A 12,110-nucleotide genomic window follows, 5' to 3' on the forward strand; every position below is an offset into this window, starting at 1 on the left:
ACCCCCACCTCGCTACAACCTCCTTTCAGGTAGTTGTAGAGAGCAATAGGGTCTCCCCTCAGCCTCCTTTTCTCCAGGCTAAAGAACCTGAATTCCCTCAGCGGCTCCTCATAAGACTTGTGCTCTAGACACTTCAATCAATCAAACTCAATCGGAAGCATTACAGCTACAGTAGGAGAGATCCAATCTCCTCTTCTTCACAGGGACTAAAGTTCAGTGGATAACTTCATCTCACCAAAACATGTTGTATGTGAGGTAAACACACTATGAGAAGGGAAAAGAATTCAAGAGTCTTCCTAAGAACGGGTATCTGAACTTAATAGCAAGACTTACAGAGCACACCCTCAGTGCCTTGTGCTGGCTATTGCCAGCTCTTTTAAAATAGTGCTTGCCTGATGAGCAGTATAAGAGCCCTAGTTGGAGGGCTATGTATTCAGACTGCAGAATGCTCTACAAGTTTACAAAGCAGCTGTGAATGCTATGGGCAGAGAGGGACAAGAGCGCACCTCTCTGTCCATCTTGATTTTAACTGATAAATTTCAAACCTCTTGGCAAAAATGGTTATAGGCACAAGCACGAGTTTTGTGGGTACCCTTGTCTGAAGTTTTAATCAAATTTTTCTGGGGGGTCATGTGAAAAGCTGGTGAAGAGATGTAATAAGTTCTGTGTTATTACTAAAGTTGTAGCATGGAGATTCTTCTCAAAAATAGGCACGCACATTTCACTTGTAAAACTCACCTGCAAGAGGACAGATATTGTGCAGTAGTCTCCTTTTCAGGTTTTGGTTCAATTATCACCTGAAACACAACAAAAAATTCAAGGGGAAGTGGCATCTTTTAGGCTAGGCAACTCAGTTTCCCATTCTTGCTCTGGTTTCTTAACTTCGAAGAGTCATTTCTATTGCCATTTTACTGAATGACCAACAAGCGAGCAAACTGCACCCATGCCGTACAATGACACTGTATTAGCGGAGATCTACTCGTGACAAAGGGTCACCCTATTACTTCAGCATGTCCAATATGGCACTTGCCCTCAGGAGCAGGTTGGGTTTTTTAAAACTTTTGATATTTTAATTACTTACCCAGTGATAACTGGTTAAGTTGGAGATTCGTCCAATCCATTATATTGTTCTTCATGTTTATCCCGATCTGTTTCTTCAAACAGAAACTTGGTGACAAACTACTTAAGTGTCCACTGAACTAGCTGAAATAAAATTGTGGATGATTTGCTACTAAAATATTTAATTAGTGGAAAAACTGGAAAAAAGATTACAGTATTTCAAATACATTTGTGCTGCCACAGCTCTATTTAAATCCAATTTCAAAAAGCTTTTAATAATTAGAAATATATACACCGTTCTAATGAAGAAATCCTGTAAATACAGGGTTTTTTTAAATTTCCTATGAAACATAAAATTAATCCACTTTCTGATAAACTTTTATTACTCCACCTGGGCACTGGATTCTTTAATAATAATATATGAAATCCAGATCTTGTCCATGTACACAAAACAAGTAAAAATTTCCCTACTATCATTATGGTCCATGTTTCTCAGTCTTGCACAATAATACAATTTTTGTACAAGCAAACTAATGACACTAATTCATTTGCTTTTAATCTATGTGGCTTGACCTGAAATATTCCCTTTGAAGACTATATAATAATTGATTTCATTGAACTCAGTATTCTTTACTTCTCAATGAATCTGAGAACTATAATTCCACACATCCTCAGAAGAACACAAGGATTAATCACTGTGTCTGAAAATCTCCAAATTTATATCAGTATCTTTGCATATTTCTGAGTACATATATATGTGCACAATTACACGATCAAGAAAAAACAACAAATGACAGCATACTGTAAAAATAATGAAGTTTTAAATTGAAGGCCTCCCTACTGCTTTCTGCCTGACTCTGCTCATGAGGGCATACCTCTGTGCAAATTTTTGGCTATGATGGAAAGAAGGAAAAAGATTCTGAACGGTTTAGTTATTTAGGGATTATATGTTATCAGCCTTTGCCTTTATTTGTTCTACCTGCTCCTGATTTCATGCATTTCTTCAATGCTGCACTGAAGTAGTTTCCAGTTCATTCGGTATCACGAAAGCCAATCAACACCATAATATTAATCCATAGACAAATTTACCTGTATTCTTAGAAAAGGAAGGATGTTTTCAAAAGAAAGTTTTCAGACTATCAATCTCTTCTCTGGCTTTTCTCCATGAAGGAGAAACAATACAAGTGCTTGCTGTTGCTGTTTTAGTTTTGGACAACAAAAATTCTCCAAAATGACCCTGAATCTCCCCTGTAGCTGTTCTGTAGTAAATTTAGCCATCTTGACTTGCTTCTGACTTTATGATAGGTAGCTTTGATACTCGGGGACAAAAATCCATGCATATTCCCTCCTCTTCCAGTTCAGTAGGGAATTTTCAGGGAAGAAAGAATATAAACTTCTTTTGTTCTGTTCTGCATGACAGTTCATTTTAGAGTAGTCTTCACACTGTAAATCCCATTAGGCTAAACACATTACGAATTCTCTTTCCATACTTTGATTCTCCTAATATCACAAGTTTTAATGAAATCCGTTTTTAGTTTGTCACCCAGTGAACATTTGTCACATCAGAAAAAAACCAACCCCACAACAGTACTTGTTACATCAGCCAATAATGACAACATTTTTTCTTTAGCTTCTTTATTTAAAATCAATTTATATATCAGTTAATTTCAGCCATAAGAAACTGTTCTCTGATAAAATCCCACTATATTGGAACGGTAAACTCTTAACTACTTTTATTTAAGAAAATAATACAACTATGCCCCACAAATTATGACAGAGTTTGAAAAGAAATATTTCTCTCTTTCTTTACTATGTAATGAAGACAATGTCATAGAAGTACATAACAAAGCTATAGAAAATTCAAGAAAAATACAGAAAAATAAAAGCTCCCTATGGGTTTTGCCTTAGTCAAAAATTTTTTACTGGAAATAAAACATTAATAAATGGCTTTATACAAATAAATACATATTTTAATAGGTGAAATGTATCTGAAACATGAATTCTTCCTGTTTCAAAATTTCAAACTATGCAAAAAGTCAAAATGATGGGCTATACTGGCCAAAGGTTGGTTACAAGGGTCTTTATTTTGCAAACTATACAGAAACAGTAAAAAAGAAAATGCATTATACTTTTCAATATTACATAGGATAAACATTAAATTTCTTATTTAATGTGTAGAAATTAATTAAAATAAGAAACTGATTTTCCTTTTAAGTAACAATGGGAAACCAGTGACCCAATTTTGAAATCATACAACCTGTAGTATTCCATTACACAGGTCACGTCAATTTTATTGTGGACAGAAAGCAATCAATATAATATGAATGAAGATGGTGGAGTCCCAAAATGTCTACACAATTAATTAACATGCTAACATAAATACAGTGATTAAAGTAATTTTCTCTACAGTCAAATCTTAACTGCTACTCTACACAATAATTATAATCTAGTCCACATGGTAATTACATAACAATAGGAAAAAAATCAAAATAACCCATTTTCTTCATTCCAGCAGCAGTACCTATACTGGTATTAATTTGGTAATTGGGTGTGCTTAGCTATTGCCTAACATCCTATATTGGTATGCATGCTAAAACCTCTCTATTTCTATTTTGCAAGGCACCTTTACAATACGTTCTCTAAATTTCTGCACTAGGAACGAAAAACAACATGAATTAAGATAAAGATGCAAAACTATTTCCTGAATTAAGAAAATAAAAAGTAACATTATACATTGAACTACCTTGGGGTAAGTGCCAATACTCTGAAGTACAGTCATGTATAAAGGTAATATAATTTTCAGCAAATTTTTTCCCCATGTAAAACATTTTACACTAATCTGATTAGAGAGAAATACCGCGAAACAAGAAAGGGTGAAGCAATGTTTGAGTAAATAATGATAAAGCCTATATGACCTTGACATAAAAGAAGAAAAAAAATTAAGGAAGGACAAGAAAACTTTAGAATTACAGAATTGGTGCTTGTCCATGCTACTGCTTTTGAAAAATCCTTTCAATAACCTAGCCATTTCCTAATAAAAAACATAACTACAAATGCAAACACAAAGGAGGACTTTGCTTTATTTTTCCCTCCTGATAATTTTTCTCCATACCTTTGGTTAATTAAAGGCTGGTGAGATGCTACTTGTGCACCAATGTTTTTCTACTGTAATACATTTTTGATTTATTAAATGGACAATTTGCAAAGCCTGCAGGGCCTAAAACACTGACAGAACTGAAGTTAAGTTACAGTATGTGTTCTGAAGAGGACATGCACAGTTCCAAGTAAGGGCAAATATCTTTTCACTGGAGTTTTAAAGAGAATGGTTGTCTTTATAGTGTGTTTTGCACATTTATATTTTCAGTAGCACATAACATTTCTTTCTTCAGGCTAGACTTCCAATGTGTTTTCTTCAGCGCAAAGGCATTTAAAAACTCAAAAGCACATAATATAATTATTCTTATTTAAACAAAAAAAGTCTATGACTCCAGCTGCAATGTTTGAAATAATCATACAAAATATACATGTTTGTTAGAATCCTTTTGATCTTGGAGAGCAAAGGGATTTTATGAAATGTCATCTTGTGAATTTTAGAAAGGTACAATTCATGGACCCCCTAATATCATCAAATATATCCATCATGATCATCGTCATCATCAACATCATCATCTCCTTCGTCTTCATCATCATCTTCAATTTCGTCTTCATCATTCATTATTTCATCTTCGTCATCTTCATCATCCCTCCATTCATGGAAATCACCAGAGGCAAAATCACCTGAAGTCTCTAAATCGATAGCTAAAAAGATATGATACTTATAGAAATGACATACAAGATACACTACATATTTATCGTATAATATACATAAGCATACAAAAGGCACACCAGAATATTTAGTTTCAGGACAGTTACTTATTTTAAACATTATTTTTACTATGTTTATTTTAAAACATAAATAATATGAAAATTCTTTTGTCTTAAAAGAAAACCACTTCCGTAGGGATGAATTTCTCCATGGTACCAAAAGGAGACAAATTTTATGGATTTACAGAACTATAATGAGTGCCAGTAACAACTGAAAGAGATTTACAGATGGCAATAAGGACTACTGATAAGACAGACTGTCTACTGTTCAGTTCTTACATATTACCTTGAACTATCTAGAACTGTCCATTTTTCTAGAAGGATCCTGGATTAGATGGACAATAGGTCTGAGCCTGTATGTCAAATACTGTGTTAAATTTACCCTTTGTTTCAGGCTATGTATGTTATTTTGTTGCAAAAGAAGCGGAAAGGAGTAATGTAAGACTTTTTTTTTTAAATAAAAGGAAAATGCTTTATTGCCATTTTTTTATATTTGGGACATCAAATAAAGGTGACATGGGAATTCTTGGACGAAGTTGCACAGTGCTGCAGGGCAGGGAAAAATAAGGCAAGATTTCGCGTGCTAGGAACTTCTGGCAATTCCCTCAAACATAAACTGAAAAAAATGTAAAAATGAATTCACTAGCATGTTGATTACCCAAAGGGATTTCATCAAGCAGTTTGGGGCTTGTCTAATGCTGCTCTAGATAATTAATTTTCCGTAGGTTTATATACACTATGCCAAGCACATATATGAGGTCTATTAATACCTGACACAGTGATAGAAGTTGCAAAAAATAACGAAGTAATAACAAATTACAATTTGGGTTTTTTGTTTCAAAATCCATGTAGTTGGGTCCCACATCTATTCTTACTGAAGAAATTTAATTTGGTTGGTAATCAAAGGGCATAACACCTCTGAACCAAATGCCGTAAAGGGCTCTTAACTTACCGCATTCTGCCGCACCGTTTGTTCTGGATCCTGTTACCTCGTTACCGTATCTGTCAACACACCAGCACTGCCCTACGCCCCCATGGCACTGACTTGGTTTGTAATACCCATCTTCATCACATAAGGGGATGTACTGCCCTGTGATATATAAATATTGAATAAGAATATTAAAACCCACCTCCTGGCCAATGTCACACTTACAGCAGAAATTAACTATCTTTTGCTGTTTCCTCACTCCAGACTCTACACTGACTAGTTTACTACTACTAAATTAAGTTAAGCAGAAAGTGACTGAATGTATCAAATGTGGGAGGGAAAATAACACCTATCAGTCTTGGACTGATTTCAAGAAATCAAGTGAACAATCTTCCCTTAAATTTTCCATTGATCCTGTGATGCATATTCCTTACTCCCTGAACGTCTCAGTCGAGATCTTCACTGTATTCTGGGGAAAAGGCTCAAATGTATCACCCAACCCTGTATCGGATGTTCTATAATCTGTGGAATACAAACAACTCTAATAAGGGCCAGGCTTCCTGGACTAACAATCTGCTACAAGGCTTAGGAGCTATTTTTATTTGATGTATATTTTACAGTCCGTTTAGTTACCTACTAATATTTAGTTACCTTACCACAGAAGACAAATGCAGTGTAACACACCAATTTTACCAACAGCTAATGTTACATTTGCATTTACATGCAAAATACCTAGGCCAATTAGGCTCTAAGCCAAAAGGATTCCCCACCTAGAGTACACGAGACACACTCAGGGACTTATTTGGTGAGGAAGTGACTTGTCTAAGGCTGAATAATCCACTGTTTTTCATTTGGAACTAATGGAGACTTTTTGAAAGAAACATAAAATGCAGACAAACCGCAATGAACAAAACATTCATATGAAAACATTTTGAAGCGTATAGTTATTGTTAGAAACCATCCTTAGCAGAAATAACAGTTTTGACTGCTTTGGGCCAAGCCTTTTATTGCAGCTTTTATATAGTGGCTTACGGTAAAATGAAGATTTTACATTTCAGTAGTATTGATACATTATAAACTGATTCACAACAAAGATTTCAATTACTTATAGAATATTACAAGTAAAGGATCAGCAGAGATACTAATTTAGGTGTGACTTAGACTGTCCCCTCTATAACTGTAAAAACGTAACTTCTATTAGGGTAATAAAATAAATATAATATCTTTTGGTTGGTAAGGTAATAAAACTAAGTTTAATAGCTTTCAAAAATTTCATAAATTTTGTTGCTGGAATTTACTGTGGTCTATCTTTGTTGGATTAATATTGATTTTATGTTGCTGTTTCACTAGGGTTATTTATGTAAGCAATAAAACCTTCAAAAGAATGATCTATGGCTCACCTAGGAGCTTCTTTCCTCCTTGCTGCTTCTGAATGTTGCTGAGTTCTGTCTGGCAAGGTGGGTCTAAAATGACATAAAAAATGTTAAACAGATTACACTGTATCTAGGAAAGAAAGTGTATGACTAAGTTTTCGTAGTTTGCTATGTTCTAAGGTCACTCTAACTACTGATCTTAAGAAACACAAGCATCCTGCAGTAGTAGTCATGTTCTAAGCTCCAAAATAAAAGAACTACTGCACCTTGCTACAGCTCCAGAATTATGAATTAGAGCACCACCATGGATTTGTGCCGAATGCCACTCCCAATTAACCCAGCTGGAAGTAAGCATCTATAGTCACTAGTCTGGAGAATCACGGAATGCTAGACCAAAATAGTAACTCTATCACCCCCTGTTTCATCAGTCTACAGAAATCAGAGTGTGACTGTGAAGCTTGCCTCATGTATTGGTTAGAAACAAAATGGCTCTTTTAACTCTTCCTCTTTTGTCCTTGTTAGAGGTCATGTTCAAGTTTTGTATTTCACATACCACACTAAGAAAATAAGAATTTTCTCCACTGAAGTCTGCAAGACTGTGATTGTGTTGCAACAGTTCAAGACTGAATCTTATGGGCACAAAGCCCCATGTTCAGCAAACTATGTTAAAAACAGTGGCCAAACTTTAGATGGCTGTAAGAGGCAGAATCATTTCATTTTCTATTGTCTATGAAAGCAAGTCACAGTAGGCCCCATGAATGGGAAGGAAATAATATGCAAACGCATATATGATACTGTTGAATAAGTGAAAGAATCAAAGGCAGCAAAGTACTAATCTCTGAACACTGATATTGCGTACTGCATTAGACTATTAGCACAAATGCATTTCGCATTCTGAGTCCGCTGTAGTATTACTGAGTTTACTCACATGTGTCTTTAGCTTATACCGTTCCCAGACCATATTCTGATAACTTCTCACTAAAATCTCACATTCTATGAATATTAAATGCATTTTCCATTTTAGCAGACTAATTATTTAGAATACATCTTTGCCATGCAATTAACTCAAGGCTCCCTTCTGAAATATAGTGAAACTCCTTTTTTTCCATGCAAACAGAAAAAAATCTTCTGAGCTAGTTTAAAGATGAGCAAGACTGGCCTAGCTTACTGATGAAACACACACTTAGACCAGAATCCAGTCATTGTTTAGGGCAACGGGTAGGCAAAAAAAAAAAATCACTTGAGTGGTGACAGTCCAAGTGCCGTTCTTGAATTCCTCCTAAAGGAAAACAAGAGTGCTCACCCTTTAGCCAGCTGAGAGCCGCACGAGATGTACAAAGGAGTGCAGGAACAGCAAGAACACATTATAATACATGGAGGTGTCTTTCTTGTGGAAATGCTCAAACTCTGGTGACAAATGTCTAGATGAACTGGTGATCAAAAATATATTTCTGGTAACACAGCGCCTCGTGCCTGGCACAGTCTAGATATACCAATAGGCTTTTGGTATTATTCACGAGCTCTTATCTAACAAAGTAAATAGAATCTGTAAGACAATAATAACCTCTTACTGACAGCAGGCTCTTAATTTCTCTTGGCTTTACATTTTAAATGCTATTTACCTATCCCATACATTTAAACAAGCTTATAAACATTTAGAGTGACCTCGGCTCTGGTGGGGCACGTTCGCAGACTAAATCTATGATTCTTTTTAAAGTGAAGCCTTAAAAGGAGGTTCTACTCTTAAAATACTGTTCACAGGAGTCTTAGTGCCAGAACAAATTTTCAAGAGATGACTTTCCAGACAACCAAGCAATTTTCTGTGTGTGCTCTTGAAAATCACTGGGACTTGACATCATTGGGTGGCTATTGGGTTTTAAGTATTTAGTCTTCAAGTATTTGCTGAGGCTATATAAAGATTTACATTTCTTGTTGTAAGAAGTGCTTTGATGATGATTATCCTCACTATTATGCCGAAGATGTTCATTACCTTACAAAACTAAGGTTTCTGTCTTTCCTGATATTTAAAGAGTTAAGCTCTAAATTATACAATATTCTGAAGATCAATTATTTCTTAAACCAAAGGTATTTCTAATTAATTGGTAATATAAAAAATATTAGTGATTTATGCTCATAAGTACCACAGTCTAGAAGGATCTAGGATTGCAGGGGACTTAGCAGTGTTAGATTAATGGTTGGAGACCATGATCTTAAAGGTCCTTTCCAACCTAAATGATTCTGTTCTGTTCTATCTTTCCAAGAAGATGGGAAATATGCTGAAGGAGAAGAACTAGTCAAATAGGAAAAATACATGTATTTTGTTCTATGGGAAAAAAACCCTAAATCAGAAACACAGAGCTACAGACATGAGCACTAACATGTGGAAATTTAAAAATGATGGATTATGTCTAGAAAAAGTTACCTTCATTTACAGCTATAAATCTTTGGTGGTGCAATTGCAAAAAGGAATACCATTAACCTAAAGTAACAAGGCAATATGAGAAAGTTACTTACCCAAAACTCTCTTCTTCTCAGAAGCTAGGTCTTCAAGATTCACAATTAAGCTTTGCTTCTCAGGATAAAAGCAGCAAAACCTCTTAACAATACTAAATCACTCTGGTGCTTAAAACTGTCAAAGAGAATGGCAGGCTAGAAGTTCAACCAATTCCTTTTGGCCCACAGCATATCCTTTTTCCTCTCTCCCCAAATCATAATGCTTCCCTCTTTATTTTCCAGTTAGTTCCTGAGTTTGTAAAACTTTCTTTTAGATTTCTGAACTTATTTCAATAAAAAGAAAAGCAGTGTTATTGGACAACTTTTGTGAGTCTTGAGCCAAGGAGAAAAAAATTCTTTACAAAAATCAGTGTGGTGGCTTCCTTTGAAATAGAAATGAATCTGACATTAGTCTTTCTGATAATCTGAATACAAACAAGAGACCTAATGGTCTTCACCCTTGATCTACTTCCACAGATGTGTCAGGAAGTGTCTTTCTGACAATGTGACTGCATTGTTGAGCGATTCATGAACAACTTAACAGCAGCCATCCACAATTCTTCAGTGCTCAAGGTACTGATGTACACCAGAGTATCCCATGGCCCTCGAGACATCAATATTCAGGTGCTGCAAGGCTAGTACAATTAGGCTTTGATTTACCAAAAAGGGGCTTGTTAACAGAGCAATGGGAATAAGACTGGTAGATTTGACGAAGAATGTCTACGATTTTTAACAGACGTGTCTCAAGGAGCTGCTACCCATACAGTAAGCCTCCAGCTTTCACAGATTCTCCATCTTATTCAATTACAAAACAGTGATTTTCCATCTCTCAAGTTGATAATATTTGGCAGAGCCCTTAGCTTCTGGCATATGGTCCACTGCAGATTTGGCTGCCATGTTGTGCCTTGCCTGTGCTTGGGGCCAAGTATTATAACTGTTCTTGGACAACCGAGGCTTGAACTTCAGGGATTTGAAGTATCAATACTGAACTTTGAAAAAATAAATCTTTCTGGGGACCTCAATTACATGTTAAGGCATGTTACACCTTCCTTTAGAACCATCTATCAACATATTTGAAGTCCTGCAATCTGAAAAGACTGATGTAAGAAATATGAACCACAATAATTATTATTCTTCTGTAAGATGGCCTAATTTTAAAGTCATAAATATGTCTTCCAGCTTCGACAAACAGAAGAGCCTGTAAGAAAAAGGCATCTAGAGAAGTGCTGGACTAATAGATCCATGCAGACATGCAGAAGCCTGCAGTAAAGAAATACTTAGGTGCTAAGCATTAATATTTCCAGCAAAATTGGGTACTGTCCTACTCTGAAGCAGTGATGCAACAGAAACAAGGCCGTAATAATGATGAAGTACTAGCAGAAAGAAAGTCAACCTATAGAAAGGCCGACAATGCAAGTGCCTCAGCATTTAGATAAGCACTAAAGTGTTAAGCTAGCATCAAACAACTAAGAAAATAAGTTGTGATGATGGGCACTGAAGCACTTGCACGAACCGTAGTTGAAACTAGAGGGCAATAGTGACCAAAGCGTACAGGAAGACTTGCAAAGAGCACTGTCAAAGTGCAGATTTTGGAGGACTGCAGAAATGCATTATAGTGTTTTGGATGTATCTCAGAAATACTAAAAAACACTTAAAGCAGAATAAGGCCAAGAATAAAAATGCAATAAGCACCACTAAGCCATACATAAGTGTTTAAGCATTAGTCAAGGTGGGACAGCTACTACAGGAAGATCTTTTTCTGAGCAAGAAAGATCTGACTTAAGTATTCATAAGAAGTTGCTTATATTGACTAAAAGTTCTAAATAATGTGCAGTAATGGGCCTAGTGTACTGCAATGCATCATGACAGACCTCAAGTAGAAAGAAAGAACGAAGAATAGTTGCAAGCACTTGTCTGATTCTGACAGTCTTGAACTGTGAAGCTAAAATCAAAGAGCAAGAGGGCTTCTCAGATAATGACTCAAGCAAATATTATGCATTTTAAAAAAGCACAATGGAATTTCTATCCCAGTATGATACGTATTGTTGACTAAATTTTGTATTCACTTTGAAGACCGTTAATCAGCAGCAATGCTGTAAAACTGTAGATCTGCCCAGAAAGCATCTACTAAGCTCAATGAATACAGAGAGCTGTCTACATGGCCTGAAGCATTCTGTTTATATCAACTTACTTTAGTAAACATCAGAAAGAAGCTGCTGAATTTTTCTATCATCTAGTCATTTCTTTGCTAATAATAGCAGAGGTCTAGTTAAAGGTCTTGTTTAGATTGTTCAGTCAAGTAAAACATAACCAGACACAAACATACTACAAGGTTTGGCATAACACTGCAAATTTTGAATAGAGAATGAGTGGGTCACTAATACATTAGGAAG

The 12,110-nt window shown here is 35.6% G+C and overlaps 1 protein-coding gene across 1 annotated transcript in view; it reads right to left on the reverse strand.

The window, feature by feature from the left end:
- Positions 1-2,687: 2,687 nt before the first annotated feature.
- The window catches only part of SPOCK3 (SPARC (osteonectin), cwcv and kazal like domains proteoglycan 3), a 217,119-nt gene continuing 207,696 nt past the window's right edge, over positions 2,688-12,110 (reverse strand). Inside the window, exons 9-11 of the mRNA XM_074589830.1 lie at positions 7,252-7,314; positions 5,876-6,013; positions 2,688-4,857 (exon numbers count right to left, since the gene is read on the reverse strand). Coding sequence (XP_074445931.1) covers positions 4,685-4,857; positions 5,876-6,013; positions 7,252-7,314 — 374 coding nt within the window. The 3' untranslated portion in view covers positions 2,688-4,684. The remainder of the gene's footprint in view (positions 4,858-5,875; positions 6,014-7,251; positions 7,315-12,110) is intronic.

Source organism: Larus michahellis, chromosome 5, assembly GCF_964199755.1.
Source record: "Larus michahellis chromosome 5, bLarMic1.1, whole genome shotgun sequence".
Classification (NCBI taxonomy): domain Eukaryota; kingdom Metazoa; phylum Chordata; class Aves; order Charadriiformes; family Laridae; genus Larus; species Larus michahellis.